Consider the following 19,280-nt stretch of genomic DNA (forward strand, 5'->3'; position numbering starts at 1 on the left):
AACACTGACGTTTCCTTTGATCTTCCGCATCCGTGGTAAAAAAAAGGCCATTGGAGCTGGAGACTTCCATCTTATGCACACCCTGGCAGTACTTACTAGTGCACCCCACCCCGCCCCTAAATGGAGCTAATTCCAGGGGACTTTTCTGCCCTAGCTGACCCCTCCACTTCCTGGCTCCCCAGGGCCAATCTTCCAGTCTTTGCCCCCCTAAGACAGGCGCTGGCTGAGCTGTGCGCGTGGGCGTGGGTGTGTCGGGTCGGGACTGAGTAGGTGATCTTGTGGGGCAAAAGGGAGAGAAAGAGCTAAGGTATCCGTAGTCTAGCTCCAAAAGGTAGAACCCGTCCCTTGGAAACTTCCATTAATTACCGTCCAAGTGCCTGCCTTCATCTTTGTCTTGAAAGCTGAGCTCTCGTCTCATCCTCCATCTCTCCTCCCTCCCAACCCAACTTAACTTGCGATTCCTCCATTGATCATCTTTCAACTGTGAATATACACATTCGCATCACCAAAAACCTTCAACTTTTTAGTCCTTACCGTCTATCAATTCACTCAAGATGACTCTCACCGATGAGGAGCTCGACCGCGACTGGCAGCCCAACGGCCGTCGCCCTCAATCGTCCGTATCCCCTATACCTGCTTTTGCTTTGTCCATTGAAGACGCTCGCCATGTTGTCTGCAAAACCAGTGCTGTCGTGAACACATCTCTAACATGCATCTCTCGTACAGAACCATCGCCCGCTCATTTAGCGCAGAGCTGATGGACATCTTCCGCATCGAAAACTCGCTGACCGACCTGGATCAGCAAGTCCACGATAAGTTGGTCTACCACCTATGCACCGTTTGACATGTGTCGAATCATGCATCTAACCGCGTTTCTTCACCCCTTTCAATAGGAAACAAACCGTCGACAAGAACGCCGAAGAACTCGCCGCTCTTGAAGCTCGCATTCGCGAAATGGAAGACCGTCTTCGTCGCTCCGCAGGCGGTTCTCAGTCACGATCCCCACTGCCTCAGACACAGACCGCCAATCAGGCTCAGCAGCCCAGCTCCCTCGACGCTCCCAAGGACGACTCCAAGGCTCGCTCACGACCGGGAACAGCCCGCGCTTCCCAGCAAGCTCCCTCTTCAGGCAACATGCCCCCGACCCCGGGTGCCAGTGAAGGTGAATACTACGTCGTCACCCGCGATGACTTGCAAGACGGCCCGTGCTGACGAATATTTTTGACTTTTAAAGACGGAGATCACGAATAAAGCAAACTGACTCTTTTTTTTTTTATTACTATTTCTGCGTCGCTGTTTATGAATCATTCAATTCTTTTTTTGAGGGGGAATCACGTCTCATTCCCACCGGTCGGTCTCTTGTAAGAGAAGGAAGCATATCATTCCTGAGCTAGTAGACGTTTTTGAGTGCGGAGAAACACAGCAGCCACCCAACCGCGAAACCTTGGCCATACCGCAATTCGCACCACATTCGTCCATTTTTTAGGGGTCCATGTTTCATGACTGACTCGGACGGGCCCCCTCGATCACTGGCCCAGATTTATTTGGAAGAAAGCCACGAATTATAGCTGAGGCGCATCACCAACTTCAAACGCCCTCGGCTTTTATATTTCATCTATACAATGTATATCGGTGAACTTCCTTCTCAGGAACAGGAAGAGCAACGAAGGCGTTACCCCCTGCCCGAGCAACCCCCCCATTTTTTGTCGTTCGCTACCAAGATTCCCGGCGTTCATAGAGGCAGCATTTGCAACATCTTTTTTTTTAATCGTTATATCATATTCATCCTCTCGCTTCTACAGTTGCGTCAGGCTACTGCATGTTTATAGGATGATAACGTCCACGTTGTATTAGGACATAGTCCAAGCATGGTGGATTGTACGACTGCGTAGGTTGGATGGGACGGGATAGGAAGGGAAGGAATGGGACGTATTTGGATGGATGGCACGTCAATCGATTGCAAGTGCATCGACAGAACTTCAATCAACTTGATTCACGACCTACATAATGAGGTTATATGTATCTTTCCCAGTCAGGTGGAAATACACGAGTATTTGTCTATCTCGTTACATGAATAATGTCGCCCGCTGCCAAGCCCCGATTCTGTCCCGAATTGTTTGTATATGACTGACTCTAGTTCTTCTCTGATGTTATGATGCCATGTCGGACAGCTTCAGACTTACATCCCCATATGCTTCAGCAAACGGGCAATCAAATGCACCCTATTTATTTGTCGATGTCGTTGAGCTCTTTGTTGGCAAACCCGACCTTGTTCTTCTCGAGATCGAATGCGACGTATAATGCCTTGAGAGCTACATCGCCCATGATGCTTACACCTCCTAGGTCTTCTGAACTTTGCATGCCGCCCCAGCAATAATCCGGGTCACCGTCGGTAGGGCTGTAGCTGAGGTACGGCCCAGGGACCTTGAGGACGTGCTCTGTGCCCGGCACTTTGAGCATCAGATCCGGAAGTTCATCGGCAAACTCGCAAGGAAATGTGAAGGCGTCGCCAAGTCGAGGATCGACTCGCATGTTTGGTACATCATTCCAGTACAAGCCCGCAAGAGCTGGAGGGAGAAAGAGAAGGGTTGTGCCTGTGTCGACGGTAGCTTCAAAAGTATGTGCCATCCAAACCCGGCGCGAGCCGGTCCAAGCTGCCATGTCGAATGTGACATCCCAGTGAGGACTGTCCTTCCGCGTTGCCATCCACGAGATTTTGTCCTTGGCCTTGCTTTCGTCAACGTAGCCGAAATCAAAACGACCGGTTGCGTTTCGTCGTAAATCAACTGTAAAGACTGCTTTGTCTAACAGTGGGCGAAGTTTGTCGAGCAGAGAGGGCGTTGGAGGATCCACGTTACTGGGAAGAGTTTTGGCAAGGCCCATGATGCCAGTAAGCCCAGTCTCGCGTTCGAATCGCGGTGCAACGACCTGAGCAGATTCAATGGCCGTATTCTTGAGCTCGAAATCTCCCAGACGAACAGTATCGAGGTAGACAATGCCATCGGCATGAGTCCCATCAACTGCCATCAGTGATTAGCTTGGTTTCTGCCTTAGCAAGACACAAGAACACTTTAGTTACCGTATTCAACCTCCCATTCGGCATCACGAACGCGATGAGACGTTTTGGATGCATTGGGCTTGTATTGAGGAGCCCACGGACCTTCAGTGGTCACTCGATAGACCGTGTCGGTGGATTGAACCCAACTGACTGGTTAGTACAAGCATGTTCTCTTTGGGACATTGCCTTGGGGTAACATCTCTTACAAATCAGCAGACCCGGTATCGATTGCCATCTTGAGTGTTTGGGGCGGTGTGCCTACTTTGACATCGGCAATGTAGATTTCATCATTGCCGAGAGGCTTTACGTCCACGCGACCATCTACATAGCTCATCAGTCAGTACCTGTGAGGTTCACACTATGATTTGTACATACCATCATCAAGGAGTGAGAAAGCAGCCAGAGTCTCCTGAGAAACAGGCTTTCCCCATTTCTGGTGAGCTGCCACCCATTCTCGAACGAAATCAGGCTTAGAGTTGGAATTTTTGGCCGCTTCCAGTGAGAAACGCTTTGTGCCTTGGAGGTGAGGCGTGGCAAGGACCAGTGCCAGGCTTGCCACAAGAAGCGTAGCAAGCAGAGTGAAGCTCTTCATATTGGAAACAAAGCCAAGGGGAACGAAAGCTGGAAGATGAGGAAAATTTGATTCTAGAAGAAGATTAGGAGGGAGACAGCATCAATATATGGAAGGAAGAAAGGAACACCCCTGAAGGATCGGATTTCGAAAAAAAAAAAAAAAAAAAAAAGGCAACAAGAAACCGAGGAAGGAGAATCAACAAAATGGCAAGCAGTACCCGGGCTACCTAGGTAGTGATTAATTTGGATACCAGCGTCCGAGGCAGGTGCGATGGTTGCAGTTGCCAGCACCCGCCGGGCAGTTTCTCGGCCAAGCCAGTGCAAATACAACCCGTTCACGAGGAATAACTCCCTGAAGTCTAACCTCACGATGATGTTCTTGTTCTTGGTAACGTCTCACTATAGTAGCATAAGCCGAGCAATCATCGCAGTATCCAAACCTACTCGAACAACTCTTGTAGTACACCAAGTCGCTTCCCTTTAGACGAGCCCTTTGCATCGCGCCGACCATTACACAGCCTATCTGTAATCGGGTCGTTTCTCGCCTACGGAAGCAAACACGGGAGCCTGCAACTACGACGTAACATAGCATGTATAACTAAGCATTATATCCACGTCTTTGGTAGCAATGACGTGACACGAGCACATGTTGCTTGTCTGAGGGCGCGGAGATACAGAGATCTTGATTGAGACGAGTGCTCGAGATGGTGGTCATGGGATAACCTCATGATACTAGGCGAGTAAGTGGCGGCTCCAAACACGGTCTACAGCACAGGCTAGGCAAGAGAGACCGGGTATGGCGAGTATATCGCAACGTTTCGTTACGTCGCGGGCTGTTCGTCTTAGATTGTGAGTAAAACATCTCGTGAAATAGGAACGTTGCCGTAAGTAAGCTCAACTCCGTTATATGCATCTCACATTCGACATTCATTGGCACTTGATAGTGAGAAACAATATGTTTATGTTTGTCATTTCTACTTTCAACAGGATGGTCAGATGCTCTATCATCCATCGACTGACCCGGTATCATTCAAGCAAGATGCGTATCAACAACAGCCGTCTCTATATAATCCTTTCTTTTTTGGTTGTGAGAAAGCCAAGACCAAAGTCCGTACGCTATAGTCTATAGTTCGTCATGTGTCTGCTTCTTCTCCCCGCCGTCCTTCTTCTCGTTCTCCTTCTTCATGTTGTTGATCAGCTTCTCAAGCTGCTCCTGGTCAATCTCGCCATCTTTCATGAAATCCTCAGCGTTGAACTGAAGTGGCTCTTGTGATGGCTCTCCGCTCGTCGTCTTACTCTTCTTACCCTTGCCCTTCTTGGCTTCCTTTGCAGCCTTTTTAGCCTGTCGGTTTTTCTCCTCAACCTTCCTGGCACCCTTAAGGGCGACCTCCATGCTGACCTTCTCGAGCTTGTCACGCTTGGCCTTGAGATCCTTGATGAGGAGCACAGGGTCCGCATTGGCAGCCAGCTTGGCCTGCTTCGGCTCAAGCTCGTTCAGCCAATCTTGGGTAGACTTGTAAAGGTCAGAAGCCTCCTTGAGATCCTCCAACGTGTAGAGGGGAGGAATAGGCCCCTTCTCCTTGATAACATCCTCCATCTTGCGGGCTGTCGCAGCTGCGCTGTCTTCGTCCTCGAGTCCGTCGAATTCACCAGTGGCCTTCTCTCCAGCAGCCTCTGTGCTGGACGACTCAGTTGACGAAGATGCAGATGCTGACTCGGAGGCAGACTTGTGCCAGCTCTCGTGCTCAGCAATTTGCTCCTTAATCTTGTTGAGGAACTCAGAAGTTCGTTCCAGGGACTCCTTTAATGAAGTAGTAAGCTCGGGACGCTTCTCGGACTCCTCAACTCTCTTTTGGATTGGAGCGACGAGATCCTTGAGAACCTTGAGCTTGGACTTGAGAACATCCTTTGTAGCCTCCGCACCGTCAGCGTAAAGCCAGTCACTCGTCTCGCTGGAGAGATCAGCCAATTTAGTTCTCTCTTTCTCGCTAGAAGCCTCGATGAAAGCATCGCCCTCAAGAAGATCCCTAATCTTGTATGTAAATGCCTCGAGCTGGTTGAGAGCTTCCTCCCGCTGAAGGCGTGCCTTGTCGGAAGCAGCAAAGGACTTGAGACGATCCTTGGACTTGGAGATCTCCGCCTTAGTAAGGCCTGGAATGCCGAGGTCCTCCACGACAACCTCGACAGGAATACCAACAATTTCACGCTTCTTGATCTCAGGCTTAGCCTCCTCGGCGCTTCCAGAAGAGGTGGTGTCGGCCTCGGAAGTAGTAGAAGATTCAGAAGAAGTGGTAGAAGATGACGACTTGTCATCCTTCATCTCCTCTTCGGACCCTTCAGGACCCTCTTTCAGAGGCTTCTGGTCCTTCTTTCCAAAACCAAAAAGGTTCTTGACACCATCGACAAGGCCTTCCTTGACCTCAGCTTCGCACTCAACAGCGGCCTTGACAACCTGAACCTCGCCATTTTCGTTGCTGAGCTTTACACCAAGCTTGAACTGAATCTCCGATTCAACACACGATGGGTACTTTTGCTTGATAGCAGCGATAGTTGCAGTCAAGTTCTTCGTAGTCAAGGTCTTGACGTCCTTCTCACTAGAGCTAATTTGTTGGTAGAATGTTGCAGTGAAGTCCTCGCCATTGGTGAATGTAAGCTCCTTGGGGGCAGCGCCCTGGGGAGAAACGGCAGACCAAAGTCGCTGGTGGTGAGCCTTGCCCTCCTTTGTCTCCCACTTCACGCCGGATGAGTAGAAGCCAGGCTCTGAGATTCTAATCTCCTTAACACGGAAGCTAGGGCTAAGCTCAGCAGCGCGGAAACCAGCACCGAAAACAGCAGCCTCGTCAGAGTTGACGTTGGATCGAATCTTGTCCGTGGAACCAGAGAGCTTCTCCAGAACCTTCTGGACAAAAGGAGTACGAGAGGCACCGCCGTGTAGAATGATAGAGTCGATATCGATGATGTCGAGGTTAGCGGCCTTGAGGGCATCGTTGATCACAACAGTGATTCTTTCAGCGTGCTCAGAGGCCATCTCTTCGAATTGGGCGCGAGTGATCTTGTACCTGAAGTCGATGTCATCGTACAGGCCCTCAAAGCTGGCTCCAGTATTCTGGTTGGCACTCAATACATGGCGAATCTTCTCAACCTGGTTGGTGAGCTTCGCGATGGCACGACCGTGGGCCTTGACGCTCTCGGCGGCAACGGAAGCCTTCTGAGCAGCCTTGGACTCGACGAATTGCCTGACCATGTCATCCACAATGAGATAGTTCAAGGAATCTCCACCAAGAGTACGATCCCAACCGGCACCGATAACGTGAACCTCCTGGACCGTCTTATTGAATTTGCCGATATCCTTAATTGTTCGGCCTTGGAACTTCATGACAGTAGCCTTGGTAGAGCCGGCGCCCATATCGAAGATGATATTGTACTCAGGCTTAGATCCGTTGCTGACGTTGGGAAACTCCCGAGTAGTAGCGTAGTTCAGACCAACGGCAAGACCGTCGCTGAGAAGTCCTAGGACCTTCAGACCAGCAAGCTCGGCGGCAGTTTGAACAGCGCGCTTCTCATCGATGGTGTAGAAGGGAGGGACAGTAAGAACAATAGAACGGACGCTGGATCCATCGCCAGCGGCTACTTCAGCGTTCTTCTGAATGCTCTGTAGCTCCATAGCGAGCAATTCCTCAACCATCCAGGCCTCCTCGTCCTCGGTGAAAGACCTGCTCTTGAAAGCGGCCGTGTTTCGAGTAGGACGGGACTGCAATTGCAGCGCAGGGTGTCTAGCGGCGTACTCCTCTACCACAGAGTCTTCAGTGGTCAGGCCGAGGATAGTCTTGAGGTTGGGGTAAACGTCGCTAGGGAATCGAGCGGCGAGAGCCATGGCATCGGCGCCGTAGGCTCTCTCAGGATATTCGCCCTTCTGAGGTCCATTTCGGGAAGGCTTGAAGCAGACGGCGGAGGTTTCTTTTCGGCGGGAGTCCTTTGTCAGGACAATCTCAAGGGGAATACCGGGCTTGACGAGAGTGGCCTTGATGTATTCGGTACCAAGGTCGACACCCAACACAGCGGAAATTGCGAAAACATTCGTGGCGAAGAGAAAAATCGTCGCCAAGAGCGTCATGAGAGGCGAGACACGAGATGCCATGATGGTGGTTTGGTGGGGGTGCGCTCAGTTGCGCACACCAAATTGAAAGGCGGTGTCTTTTCTATTGTCAATTGTCAATGAGGACCGCTACCTCTTGAGAAAAGGAATAGAAAGACAGCAATGTCAATGGGCGAAGGAAGAAAAGGCCAGGTAATTACTTCCTTTTGATTGTATAAGTTGAAGAAGAGAGGTTGATGTGGCCAGAATGTGGATCTCACCAATAGGTAAGGTAGGTACCAAGAAGCCACGATGGCTATTGAAGGTAGTGGTAGATTCTAGCCACTGGAATGAAGAGGACAGCTAACAATAGGTACAATAGCGGCGGTGACGTTAGTTCTAATGCAAGGCTGAGAAAAAGATGAGAAGATAAGAGAGGCCTATTGGTGCGATAAACATTTAGGTGGAACATTTGATCTCGGCCTGGCCTTAGTATTCCCTTCGCTTGACACACCAAGGCCCAGACATTCTCCAACTACCGAATCAAGATTGACAAGTGGCCTATTTGGTCTCGGAACTTCATGATATTTGCTAATCGCATCACAACTCATGATGACAGCCTCGAGGAAATTCATGATGATCTACTGACTCGATCAACGATAGTGTGCCGAGTATTACAATATTGAGAACTTTGGATCCTCTGATAATCAACCCACGTGGCCTCTGTCTTGTTCACTTTGGACAAACTGGCCTACATGGAGGCTTAGGTAACCAACCAGAAGATACGATCATCTCCCCACATTCTCAGATACCCCTGTCAACCCAATGACGGCACACTTTGAAGCTCTATAAAGTTTACTTTCAGCCTTACCTTTCAAGATAGCTTCAAGTCAATTACCCTACTGAGAAATAAATGCAAGGCGCTGGGTATCTCAACACAGTCAATTCAAACTGGCCACGTGTTATATCGGTTCAACTCTCAATGGCACATACGAAATCACGACATGTGACAAGACTCATCACAGCCCAGATTGGCGGGTAACCATTCACATTGTTTACCTACTGCCCCAGGTATCACTCTCGAAAGGCCTACATTGTTACAAAGGTATTAAGAACTCCAACCGACACCGTGGCCAGATGTATAACCGAGTCCCAAAATCATCAAAACCCCAAAATGCAAAGTCCTCAAGTCCACTGTCCCCTAGCTTTTCGCCTTAGAAATCTTGACTTGTAAACGCCGTCATTTCATAGTGTACAGTTGCCCTCGGAGGATTAAAAGGAGGTTGTAGGCTGTGCGTTTACCGCTTGCCACACTTTGGAGTGCTTAGGACTCGTCGCTACGTCGTTGACCTCGAGGGGCACCGCCAGAGCCTCCACGACCGCGGCCACGACCGCGACCATCACCGCGGAAACCTCCTCGGCCTCGGTGCTCACCTCGTCCACGACCTCGGTGGTTACCACCGTCGTTGCGAGGTCGGGTTCGCTGGACCTGATGGAATCCATCGTTGGGATCAGTAGGGGCAGTGGTCTGGTTTAGACGATTAGCATCTCGAGTGTTTAAGAACGGTGTGAGAATCGAAATACCTCTGGGTGGTCATCGGCCCAAGAGTTGGCGTTGGCGACACGAGTAGGGGCGGGAGCAGCGGCTTCCTCAACAGCTTCTGCGGGCTTCACGTCGACCCACTCTTGGGAAGTGGACATCTCATTATTAGTGGTGTCCCAGTGGCTCTCAGCGACAGCGTTGGCAGCGTCGTCGGCGACACTGGCGTTAGCCAAGCCGTTAGAAGAAGGCTCGGTAGTAATGGAAGGCAGAATGGTATCGCCGGCCTCGATCTCGGTAGCAGCGGCATGTGCGATAGTAGGGTCCGTAGTAACGTCCTTGGGCGGCTCGGCGTTGTCTTCAGCGGGCTGAGCATCATCGTACGGGGTCTTGTATTCTTGGGCAAGGGCCTTAACCTTGGAAACTGCGTACTGTTAGCATAAACCAGGAAGTAAGGTTGGATCACTTACAAGGAGTCTGCAGCTGCTCGCCAGGAACGCTAACAACCTGATCATCGGAGCCGTTGACAAGCTTCAGCATGGACTGAACAGCACTCTCGTCTCCGGAGTAGATAGCAAGAAGCACTCCCTCGATCGCCTGACTTTCATCAGACTCGGGGTCTTGGGCTTCCTCGCGACGGTAGGCGGCAAGTCGCAAGAATTGTGACAGAACCAAGAGGTTGTCATGGAGATTCTTGGTAGCTTCAGCCTTAGCCTCGGCCTTTGCATCGGCTTTGGCCTTCTCGAGGTTCTTCTCCCATTCTGCCTTGTCACTAGCAGCACGTGTCTTGTACTGCTCGTCAACCTTCTGGTATTGAGTAAGCTGCTCCTCGTATTGCGCTAGCTGCTGCTGTAGAGAAGGCTTCTTGAGGATCTGAGCCTTCTGGTCGGCGTTGATAATCTTTGCCTCGATGAGTTCGTCAAGTGACTTGCCAGGATTCTGGGCTAGAAGGGAATCGGTCTTGGAGGCGTTGGTCTGGCCGCAGGGTTAGCATGACGAGAGTCAGGCACGATGGCGCATAGACACAAGCACGTACGATTTTCTTGTTGACATTTCGGATGTTCCTTTGCTGACCGTTAGCATTCGTAATTACACTTTCTTGCCACGCCGTTTCAAAACCTACTTCTGAATCTCCTTGATGTAAGGGCTCTCGAAGCTGTCATCGCTGTTCTTATCGGCAGTGGCAGAGGCAACGCTAGGAGCAGGAGATTCGGTTCGCTCAAGAGCCTTGGTGGCCTTCTTCTTGGCCGACTTGGATTGAGGCTGAACAGTTTGAGCAGCCATCGCGGTAGAGTCGTGTGTGTATTGGTGGTAGAAAGTTTGCGCGAGGCGTGGAGGCACTGTCAGCGGTGATGTGCGACAGGCTTGGGGGAAGGAAGGTCGTTTGAGGTTTGAGTAATGGAGAATGGAAGCTCAAAGTCAGAGATGAGTTAGAATGTGGGCAAAGCAAAAGTTAAGTGATGAACTTGGGCGAGAGTGGAGGGGAGGAGAGGAAAGTTTGCTTGAGGAGAAGAGAGCAGGCAAAGTTGTGGTGGTACACAGGTAGCTAGGTAGAAACGAAGCTGGCTCCAACCGTCGGTGCCAGTGCCAGTCAGTGCCAGCCCAAGTGCCACTTACTAACCCCATGAAAGTGCCCGCCCAGGCAACCCCCTGCATTGACACTATCAATGTTTCTAGAACCGATGAGAATCCATGCGCCGAGTGCCCGTCAATAGGTAGGTACGGATAGTTCTATTACAACTACGGTCATAGGTGTCTATCATTCAGGTATGGTCGTGGTGTATTTCATCCAAACTCATCAATTGACTATCCTATACTGTCGACATAGCTTCTCAGAAATGAGGCGATTCTGGATGGCCTCCATCGTCATGACGATTGCCCCACTCAACCGCAGGCGCATTCAGCTGAGGTGAGGTGAGGTGAGCTGGTCTCGTGCTCCAATGCTGCCCTTTCTCCTCTTCAAAACGGCCCCTTTTTCAATCCGCTCAGTGTATCGACGGATGTAGCCAAATTTTCTTTCGTTCTCGGTGTGCGAGATCATTGAGTATATACAGGACTCTCGGTATATCGACTCGTTGATTATAGGTAGTTGATGTTCTTTTAGCTGTCGGCATCGGCGCGGCTCTTAGTTATCGCGTCTTTGTTTTGTTGGTTTTTTTTTTTTTTTAACGAGTATTGTTATTGTTGTTTGTCGTGTTTTGTGACCCGGCTCAGCCTTTAAACTTGGTCAAGGTATCCTGAGAAAAAACACCACTTAGCAGATATACAAAAAGCGATGTCTTGAACAGCATACCCTCGTCACCTTCTTAACACTCCGCGCGGAGAGTCCTCGCTCGCCAGACTGCTTGGATTGGATCGCCGCTTCTTTAACAAGTCTAGTAATTTTATCAGCTCAATTAATTATATCCGCAACGTTGGTTAAGGCCATACGTCTCCATGAACAGGATGTAGTCGAGGAAGATCTAAGACAAGTAAACATCAGCAACAATCGCGATTGAAAGACGACCCGGACGCACGGTAACATCAGCATTCTTCTTGATATTGTGGTTCGAATGAGCTTTAATGATCTTTTTAACTGTCGCCTTGGGATAAGGCTTCTTTCCGAGAGCCATCGTTGGTGAGATATTGCTTGTTGTTTTAGTTCTAGATGTTGTTAACATGCGCGTTCCGCAATCGTATGCCATGGATTCCATACTGACCTCACTGCTACTACCCGTACTTGAGTTGGGCAATCAGCCAATCGGCTGTGGCCGAAACGGTGTACGTACCTCGAAGCTTCACACCCCTAAAGCAGCCGCCCCTGCACGGATGGCCAGCACCTCAGTGAAAGTGAGGGGCGCACAGTGCCATAGCCACAATTGTATATTCACACTGTAACCCACCTTTGGGTTCGGTGTTGAGTTGTGCGAAACAGTCAAGCTGGAGATCAGTATAACAACTATATCATCTATATTCACCCACAATGGCTTCGTTAGTACAGCGTCGCATGGTAAGTCAAACGAATCGAATACTCTGTAACAAATATCTGACAGTCGACTAGCTTTCAAAGGCGGATGAGGAGGCAGCCGATGAGGTCGAGGTTCGACGTGAGGACCAAGACAAGATCAACCGTTTCAGCCGCCTACACCAGCGAGAACTTGTTCTAGGAGAGGAGCTGAGCGCTAAGAACGTATGTCTACAAAGGAAACGTCGAGTTGATTGCTACCTGGGTTGGGAAAATACTAATTCAATACGCCATACAGAAAGAGAAAGAAGAGCTTGACGATCTGTCTACAGAACTAGAACTTGCCGACGAGGACGAGAAGATCCAGTACGAATTCGAACCAACAATACGATTGAGACATATCAAGATCTAACTTGGAGTCAGGTACAAGATTGGCGACGCCTTTTTCCACGTTTCGGTAGAGCAGGCCCATGAGATGCTCGAGAAAGCAACGGAAACGCTCGAGGAAGAATCGACATCTTTGGAAGAGAAGCTATCATCTATTCGCGAGGAAATGACCAAGCTCAAGGTCGATTTATATGCCAGATTCGGAAAGCAGATCAACTTAGAAACTTGAACAAAGAAACAAATCGAAGTTTGATACCCCCAAAAGACCATACAGCGAGCGGCATGAGGGCAGCACTTCCGGGAGAATTCTTATCCAATTGTTCTTCAATGCAGCAATATTTTTGCACATCACAACGCTTGGTCAACCTTATTTGTAATCCTGCTCTTTTCGGGGGCTCGCAGTCGGTGTGGAAAGCCGGTTGTGTTTGTGTTTGTGTTCAGGTTGGATGTCAACGGAAGGGCTCACTACTTATGTTGTATCCGGTACTATTCCCGGGTTATCAGCCACCGAGAATTGGTTCCGACAACCCCCCCAACTCTTGTTGGTCTAGCAGAACTAATATTGCGATTCGTTGCTTGTTGAATTAATCCAAACTAACAAGCCCAATATTGGAAGCTACCGGCAATCGAGCTATCATGATGCTGGAGACCAATACCTTTCCGGGAGAGATAGCCCACGTTCAAATGACGACCTCACCTGCGGAAGAGGCTCCCGCAGATAGCTCCTACGTTCGCCTCCCTCATCGGCGCCGTGGATCCCACCTTACCCATATTACCCCATATTTGAGGCCCGGCTCCGGACTTAGCCCATAGCCAATGGGTGTTTGAACCCCCCATTATCGACCCTTTTGAGAAAGCCGTTTGCTATGTCATGGGGGAATCTGCAGGTGCAAGTAATAGAGCTCCGCTTTGCGTACTTGGCGGCAATGTCTTCCTCTTCCTTTCAACATTCTTTGAGTGTAGCTGCCACTCCTGATATCTCGGTTCAATTACAACATGGCGGGTGTGAATAGCTTCAGTAACTCCCAAGGCCGAGACATCATGCCTCCAAGTGAATCTAGCGACACTATGCGGGAACCATCTCCATGCCGTAAGTCATTGCCGGACTCATGCTACCAAGTTACTATCTACTGGTCTGAACACAAGCTCACAATTCATCAGGAGGAAGACAACGAAGAAGCAGTTCTTTTTCATATCAAATACAGCATATTGACGTAGACGCCCAATCTCAATATGAAGGGGAAACGGCAGACCGAGGTCTTGGTGCCCTTCATAACATCCGCTCCCGGACACGAAGCCGTACCGATGAGACTCTTATCAGCTGGGAAGTTGATGATCCTGAAAACCCAGTCAAGTGGTCAAATGTATGATAGTTTGATCATCCCCAGCCTCACCGTTCTGTCTTGTCTTGTAAAGCATTTGCTAACGACATCCATGGCATAGTCGAAGAAGAAACTGGTTGTCTTGTGTACCTCGGTTCTAGTCATCAACTCCACCATGGGCTCTGCCCTTCCAAGTATGGCGATACCAAATATTACCAAGGACTTCGGGATCACATCAGAAGAACAAAGTGTTCTGCCCATCTCCGTTTACCTCATCGGCTACGTTTTGGGGCCTGTCGTCTGGGGCCCCCTCAGCGAACATTACGGCCGTCGCGACCTGAGCCTTGTCACTTTTTGTCTATTCACCATCTTTACTATGGCTTGTGCTGTCGCTCCAACATGGGCAGCATTGTTGATCTTTCGATTCTTCTGTGGAGCCTTTGCGAGTTCACCTATTGCAATTGTTGCCGGTATTTTGGCAGACATATATAATGACCCTCGCACGAGGGGCAGAGCATTTGCTATTTTCATGGTGGTAAGTATGCAACATGCCCCTCTATACCTCTTCTATGCGCAAGATATAAGCTGACAACGCTGCAGTGCACCACAGGAGGTCCCATTTTGTCCCCGATTCTCTCCGGTTTCGCTGGCCCCAAAATTGGTTGGCGTTGGGTCTTCTGGATTGCTCTCATGATCGCCGGTGCTACCATTGTCCTAATCATCTTCCTCCCTGAGACGTATGGCCCAATACTCCTATCTCGTCGTGCTCAAAGACTCCGCAAACGAGACCCGTCATCTCGTGCCATTGCCCCGCGAGATCTTGAGGAAACAGATATCAGACAGCTTCTCACCGTGGTCTTAACTCGTCCCCTTCGCATGTTCCTCTTTGAGCCTATTGTAACAACGACCTGCACCTATCTTTCTCTTGTCTACGCAATATTCTATATGTCCTTTCAGGCATTCCCAATTATCTTCCAAGACGTGTACGGTCTATCACCAGGTGTTACAGGACTCGCTTATCTCCCTATCTTTGGCGGTGCCGCTCTGTCTCTTCCCATATTTTGGACTTGGGACAATGTTCTCGCCCGTGCCACAGAGCGTAATGCATCCTGGATTCATCGCGAGGAATATCGCCGCCTTCCTCTAGCTTGTTTAGGTGGTCCACTTTTCGTTATATCTCTCTTTTGGCTCGGTTGGTCTGCTCGTCAGGACATACCTTTTGCAGCACCAATGCTCGCTGGCATCCTTTTTGGGATGGGCTTCTTGTTGATCTTTATGGCCATGCTGAATTACCTCACGGATGCATATGAAATATTCGCTGCCTCCGCGAATGCCGCATCCTCCACGACACGGTCCCTATTCGCTGTCGTATTACCACTTGCCACAAAACCCATGTTTCGCCAGCTCAATATTAACGGCGCGTGCTCTCTCCTGGGAGGTCTCAGTGCACTAATGTGTTTCATCCCGTTTGTCTTTATCTGGAAGGGACCTAGTATTCGAGCTCGTTCAAAGTTCTGCATTGTGCTTCGCGAGCGTAAAGAGGAACTGCAACGGAAAGAAGAGGACGCAAACGCTAGAAAGGAGCATTATGAGCTGAGGGATAAGGGAAAGGGGAAGGATGAGGAGGGGAAGGAGAAGGAGAATGAAACCGTGTAGTCGCAGTCCATTCTTAGACATGCTGGAAAGCTGTAAAGCGCTTTGAGAATCACCTAGAGCCTAACGAGTTATGGGAACGGCATTATAATTGTCCTATTCTAGAACGAAGACCACATACATAAAGCTTGACTACTCACAATACCGGTTGCAGCTCGGAGTGGATAAGACTTTTTCCAGCTGATCCATGTTTGCAAGCACATTACTCTCATGTTCAGTCGTTTTCTCTGTACTTCTTGGCCAATTGACCCCGTGGGCCAATACTGCAGCTTTTCTGTTAGTAAAACATTGTTTCTCTTGAGTCGCGTCTAGTTGCCTAGGTCTTATTAGCTGGTAGTGAACGTATACTAGAGTCGAAATTCTCGGTGGGAGCTGCGAGCACCGGATATGAAGAGGCACCATCGTTATCAAATAGCCTCGGACGAGCCTCATATCGCCCTGCTGTAGTAAAACTTGCGTCTAACTCGTCGATATCTCCTTTACTCTCCCCATCATTCGAGAAATGGCTCTTCGGCGTGACAAAGACATCTGTCGTGGTAGCGCCAATGCTTGGTCTGACTACACTTGGCGTACCTGGTACAATAGGAATGTCGGCTGACTCCAAAAGCTCACCGGGTTTCCGATGTTTCTGCCCAACTGCCTCATGCAAAAGTGCAACTACTCTATCTCCCAATCTTCCGGAAGACTGGGGTTTTGAAATATCTTGTCCAGAGGTCTGTAGATGCGCCTGGCCCTTCATGTTGCTAATCTCTCTTCCTAATGCTTGAAGCTCAGTATACCCCGATTCCGAGGGGCGGATACCCATTTCGGGATATTCCATTTGGGCTGTGCTTGGCGTTCTCGCGATGAAGGCGTGACTCATCCGGCGTCGCAGACTTTTTGACGGCATTATCCGGTTCATCTTCGACTTGAATAACCCGCCGAACTTTGTAGACATAGAACGAGATAATGTTTGCACACGCTGCTCATCTTCCTTGGTCATATCTGTAGCCCACCGGATCTGACCTTCTGATGTGACATGTTTGACTGCAAAATCTCTGGGTTGTACTTTGTCTCCGGGTGCTGCGTTTTTGTTTCTTTCCTCCCTGTTGAAGGAGGGAAATTTGGACCAGGACTTCGGCGGGCTGACCAATTTTACACTTGTGACTGAGTCTGCTTGGTGAGTCGACCTCGGCCGCATTTGAGAAACCCAACGTTCGATGAGCCACTTCGAATTACTAGGAGAGGATCGTTCCTCTGTGGAAGGTGTCAATTGTGAGATCTCTCGTCTCGCATCGGAGATACTACTGCTGCTGTTTCTAGCACCTTGCTCTTTCGGTTGTTTGTAGGAAAATATGCTTCTTCCATCAGGATTTCGCATGCTAAGAAAGCTACTGTAATGCCTTCTTTCAGCTTCAAGTCTAACAGCGCGCTGCCATAAGTCTGTGGCACTTTCTCGGGGTTCCAAGCTCGACTTGACGTACTCTTCCGTGGGCAGCCGGCTCATGTGGGGACGGATGCTAAGATTCGAACGTCTCTTCGACCTGTCGCTCGCTTCCTTTCTGTGAGTCTTGTTCCTATCTAAAGGAATAAGCAGAAACCTTTGGGCTCGTGGTAAACCCAGACTGTATTCAACATGTCGGTATAAAGAGCCCTCAGATTTGGCTCGTTGGTGGCCCTTTGGGACCGCCAAGTGGGTTTTGTTCTTGGAAGGCTTCTCAACTGGGGGTCGAGGGGCGGGGTGAGAGAAGTGCTCAAGGAAGCGTGTGGGTACTACTTTCTCGGGCTTCCTCTGAGTCAAAGCTTCACTGAAGCGCCTTTCAATTGTTTGGAGCTCAGCTTCGCGTTGGAGAAAGCTGGGAGATTCCGATTGAGCTAGAGAAGCCGTATCATGCATCATTTCTGCTTCAGATTGGAAGCCACCAACAACTCCCTGAGATTGAGATTTGGAATGCGAAATCCTCGTATCCGGAGGTTTGTGACTTTCGTCGTCAGAATTTCCCTCATCCCGGGGAGAATCTTGGCTTCGCCCTATACTTGTTATTAGCTCTCTTATCGCGGTGAAAGGTAAATACTCACATCTGAAAGGAGAAAGCTCCATGCTTTCGAGGTCTTTCAGCTCCAGTTTGTAAAGGTTCTTTTGGGACCTTACTGGGCTTGGCGGAGACTTCGATGGACCACCGGAAGAAGTGTTGTCTGTAAACGAACCGAGAAGTGCTCTTACAGTAGGTCCCCATGGTAACTCTCCAGGGAAGTTTAAAGTGTCATGACCATCTTTCACATAACCTGGTTTGAGCTTGCCATGGAGTTTCAGTCTATTTGGTGAACTGTTAGGTGTTGGCCTTTGAATAACCAAACAATCTCCCTTTGTAGACATTGGTTCAAGCTCGCACGCCGACATGCCCTGTCCCCTTTTCGCAATTGAGGGGATATCTTCGATTTTCCCGGTTGGACTTGTGGATCCTGCTTGCTCTTCTTCTTCAAGAAATAGGTTTGAGTTATCTCGTGAGCGGAGGCCCTGAGCTATGAGCCAAACACCAAGTGCAGACTGGCTATCTCTAGAAGAAGCCTGGCGACTGTTGAAACTATTGTCTAGTCCCAGTATTCGATCAAGACGCCCAGCACCGTTAGAAAGTTGGAATGATTTCTGTGAAAAGGGAAGCGCAGTGTCTTCTGATATGTGCGCCGAAAGGTGTGTGGACGAGGGCTTTTGTAAGACATGGTATCCCCGGATGTCTTCCTCATGGCCGATGGCGCCAGATGCCTCTTGGGAAGCTCTCTCGAGGACAGTTGCGTTCTTTGGAAGAGCTACAAAACTCTGACAAGTCCCATGTCCGCCATGATCCGGATCAAGCCGAGCCGGTTGCCCATTATTCAAGGCAGATTTGGTGACGCCAAACTCAATAGCATCCCGCGGTCCAGAAGTTGGAAAAGCAAGGTCGACAGAGGAAATCGCACGTCGAATACTCCTTGTCGTCTTGTTCTCGAACTGATCTTCAGCCTCCTCTGATTCGAGCTGATCCTGAATTCTCAGGCGCATGATACGTCTCAGCTCGGCTCTTCTAGCAACTTCTTCTTCACTGTTGCCTACAGAGACACGTGATGGCTGGTCACTGCTGGTGTTGTGAGAGATGCTCCTAATGAGCCTGTTGCGCACAACGCCAAACGTAGTGCTGGACTTATTTTTTGCCCTTGGGCGACCCAGATCAGAATCGAAAGAGTCGGAGAAAGAATCCGAGCCACTGTGTTGGTTCGTGATGGAGTCAGTGTCGATGGAACTTTGACGCTCCGGCACCGCCCAGGCCACGTCAGATAGACCTATGAGAGTATTTCGCTGTTCTTGCTCGGGTGATCGTTGCCGCTCTTCCAACGTAAAATCCAGGGCTGGTACTTGCTGAAGGGATATCATGTCGTGCGTAGCTGATACTGGGTCACCAGAGCCAGAGCCACCCCATCGCGATTTGCAACAGCAGACGAGGTTCAGGGGATTGAAGAGAGGCATTTGTGATTTCTGTGAAATATAGAATGTAATCTTCCAAAGAATCGATCAAAATATAGCAGCCAAACACCCAGAGAAGACAGACATGAATCTTTGACCAAAACGAAAGTCTTGATGACAGTTCAGGAATGAACCCATATTGGTTGCCAGCTGGGCTACTAAGCTGAAAACTTCTAAACGGTACCTAGTTATTTACCCAGCGTAGTAAGTCATTGGGGAGGTGAGCAGCAACCGAAGTCATCGCGACTTC

General features: G+C 49.6%; 8 protein-coding genes across 8 annotated transcripts; 3 read left to right on the plus strand and 5 right to left on the minus strand.

Moving 5' to 3' along the window:
- The first annotated feature begins 361 nt into the window (after positions 1–361).
- Positions 362–1,322, plus strand: B0J16DRAFT_345152 (uncharacterized protein). Its single transcript, XM_046128232.1, has 3 exons — positions 362–616; positions 727–816; positions 894–1,322. The coding sequence occupies exons 1-3, from the start codon at positions 555–557 to the stop codon at positions 1,210–1,212; spliced, it is 471 nt and encodes a 156-aa protein (XP_045981444.1). The 5' UTR covers positions 362–554; the 3' UTR covers positions 1,213–1,322.
- A 782-nt stretch (positions 1,323–2,104) lies between these two features.
- B0J16DRAFT_289507 (aspartic peptidase domain-containing protein) lies at positions 2,105–3,749 on the minus strand. The gene is made up of 4 exons (XM_046124214.1): positions 3,434–3,749; positions 3,265–3,379; positions 3,080–3,204; positions 2,105–3,020 (listed from the first exon to the last, which is right to left on the minus strand). Exons 1-4 carry the CDS (start codon positions 3,648–3,650, stop codon positions 2,227–2,229), a joined length of 1,251 nt encoding a protein of 416 aa, XP_045981445.1. The 5' UTR covers positions 3,651–3,749; the 3' UTR covers positions 2,105–2,226.
- An 825-nt stretch (positions 3,750–4,574) lies between these two features.
- B0J16DRAFT_345157 (Hsp70 protein-domain-containing protein) lies at positions 4,575–8,020 on the minus strand. Its single transcript, XM_046128233.1, has one exon. The coding sequence runs from the start codon at positions 7,767–7,769 to the stop codon at positions 4,755–4,757; it is 3,015 nt and encodes a 1,004-aa protein (XP_045981446.1). The 5' UTR covers positions 7,770–8,020; the 3' UTR covers positions 4,575–4,754.
- A 1,010-nt stretch (positions 8,021–9,030) lies between these two features.
- B0J16DRAFT_386082 (uncharacterized protein) lies at positions 9,031–10,530 on the minus strand (the record flags this gene model as incomplete). The annotated part of the gene is made up of 5 exons (XM_046131554.1): positions 9,031–9,234; positions 9,291–9,670; positions 9,717–10,221; positions 10,283–10,310; positions 10,370–10,530. 5 exons carry the CDS (start codon positions 10,528–10,530, stop codon positions 9,031–9,033), a joined length of 1,278 nt encoding a protein of 425 aa, XP_045981447.1.
- A 473-nt stretch (positions 10,531–11,003) lies between these two features.
- B0J16DRAFT_345160 (uncharacterized protein) lies at positions 11,004–11,911 on the minus strand. Its single transcript, XM_046128234.1, has 4 exons — positions 11,763–11,911; positions 11,677–11,708; positions 11,540–11,621; positions 11,004–11,483 (listed from the first exon to the last, which is right to left on the minus strand). Exons 1-4 carry the CDS (start codon positions 11,904–11,906, stop codon positions 11,457–11,459), a joined length of 285 nt encoding a protein of 94 aa, XP_045981448.1. The 5' UTR covers positions 11,907–11,911; the 3' UTR covers positions 11,004–11,456.
- A 221-nt stretch (positions 11,912–12,132) lies between these two features.
- Positions 12,133–13,030, plus strand: B0J16DRAFT_159744 (Prefoldin subunit-domain-containing protein). The gene is made up of 4 exons (XM_046122184.1): positions 12,133–12,235; positions 12,287–12,415; positions 12,489–12,556; positions 12,614–13,030. The coding sequence occupies exons 1-4, from the start codon at positions 12,209–12,211 to the stop codon at positions 12,804–12,806; spliced, it is 417 nt and encodes a 138-aa protein (XP_045981449.1). The 5' UTR covers positions 12,133–12,208; the 3' UTR covers positions 12,807–13,030.
- Positions 13,031–13,369: 339 nt separating this feature from the next.
- On the plus strand, positions 13,370–15,712 carry B0J16DRAFT_159756 (major facilitator superfamily domain-containing protein). The gene is made up of 4 exons (XM_046122185.1): positions 13,370–13,667; positions 13,739–13,941; positions 14,021–14,434; positions 14,500–15,712. Exons 1-4 carry the CDS (start codon positions 13,574–13,576, stop codon positions 15,553–15,555), a joined length of 1,767 nt encoding a protein of 588 aa, XP_045981450.1. The 5' UTR covers positions 13,370–13,573; the 3' UTR covers positions 15,556–15,712.
- Positions 15,712–19,068, minus strand: B0J16DRAFT_159769 (uncharacterized protein). The gene is made up of 2 exons (XM_046122186.1): positions 17,611–19,068; positions 15,712–17,562 (listed from the first exon to the last, which is right to left on the minus strand). The coding sequence occupies exons 1-2, from the start codon at positions 19,031–19,033 to the stop codon at positions 15,869–15,871; spliced, it is 3,117 nt and encodes a 1,038-aa protein (XP_045981451.1). The 5' UTR covers positions 19,034–19,068; the 3' UTR covers positions 15,712–15,868.
- Positions 19,069–19,280: the final 212 nt, after the last annotated feature.

This window comes from Fusarium flagelliforme (genome assembly GCF_020744385.1).
Source record: "Fusarium flagelliforme strain FIESC 12 MPI-CAGE-AA-0113 chromosome Unknown B0J16scaffold_5, whole genome shotgun sequence".
NCBI classification, from domain to species: domain Eukaryota; kingdom Fungi; phylum Ascomycota; class Sordariomycetes; order Hypocreales; family Nectriaceae; genus Fusarium; species Fusarium flagelliforme.

Coding starts and splice junctions, on each gene's coding strand:
- B0J16DRAFT_345152 (XM_046128232.1), top strand. CDS start 555: ATGACTCTCACCGATGAGGAGCTCGACCGCGACTGGCAGCCCAACGGC. Junction 617..726: donor AACGGCCGTCGCCCTCAATC/GTCCGTATCCCC, acceptor TCTCTCGTACAG/AACCATCGCCCGCTCATTTA. Junction 817..893: donor GATCAGCAAGTCCACGATAA/GTTGGTCTACCA, acceptor CCCTTTCAATAG/GAAACAAACCGTCGACAAGA.
- B0J16DRAFT_289507 (XM_046124214.1), bottom strand. CDS start 3,650: ATGAAGAGCTTCACTCTGCTTGCTACGCTTCTTGTGGCAAGCCTGGCA. Junction 3,380..3,433: donor TTTCTCACTCCTTGATGATG/GTATGTACAAAT, acceptor TGAGCTATGTAG/ATGGTCGCGTGGACGTAAAG. Junction 3,021..3,079: donor CGAATGGGAGGTTGAATACG/GTAACTAAAGTG, acceptor CACTGATGGCAG/TTGATGGGACTCATGCCGAT.
- B0J16DRAFT_345157 (XM_046128233.1), bottom strand. CDS start 7,769: ATGGCATCTCGTGTCTCGCCTCTCATGACGCTCTTGGCGACGATTTTT.
- B0J16DRAFT_345160 (XM_046128234.1), bottom strand. CDS start 11,906: ATGTTAACAACATCTAGAACTAAAACAACAAGCAATATCTCACCAACG. Junction 11,709..11,762: donor AGAAGAATGCTGATGTTACC/GTGCGTCCGGGT, acceptor TACTTGTCTTAG/ATCTTCCTCGACTACATCCT. Junction 11,484..11,539: donor GTGTTAAGAAGGTGACGAGG/GTATGCTGTTCA, acceptor GTTTTTTCTCAG/GATACCTTGACCAAGTTTAA.
- B0J16DRAFT_159744 (XM_046122184.1), top strand. CDS start 12,209: ATGGCTTCGTTAGTACAGCGTCGCATG. Junction 12,416..12,488: donor AGGAGCTGAGCGCTAAGAAC/GTATGTCTACAA, acceptor TACGCCATACAG/AAAGAGAAAGAAGAGCTTGA. Junction 12,557..12,613: donor GACGAGGACGAGAAGATCCA/GTACGAATTCGA, acceptor ACTTGGAGTCAG/GTACAAGATTGGCGACGCCT.
- B0J16DRAFT_159756 (XM_046122185.1), top strand. CDS start 13,574: ATGGCGGGTGTGAATAGCTTCAGTAACTCCCAAGGCCGAGACATCATG. Junction 13,668..13,738: donor GCGGGAACCATCTCCATGCC/GTAAGTCATTGC, acceptor ACAATTCATCAG/GAGGAAGACAACGAAGAAGC. Junction 14,435..14,499: donor CATTTGCTATTTTCATGGTG/GTAAGTATGCAA, acceptor ACAACGCTGCAG/TGCACCACAGGAGGTCCCAT.
- B0J16DRAFT_159769 (XM_046122186.1), bottom strand. CDS start 19,033: ATGCCTCTCTTCAATCCCCTGAACCTCGTCTGCTGTTGCAAATCGCGA. Junction 17,563..17,610: donor GGAGCTTTCTCCTTTCAGAT/GTGAGTATTTAC, acceptor TAACAAGTATAG/GGCGAAGCCAAGATTCTCCC.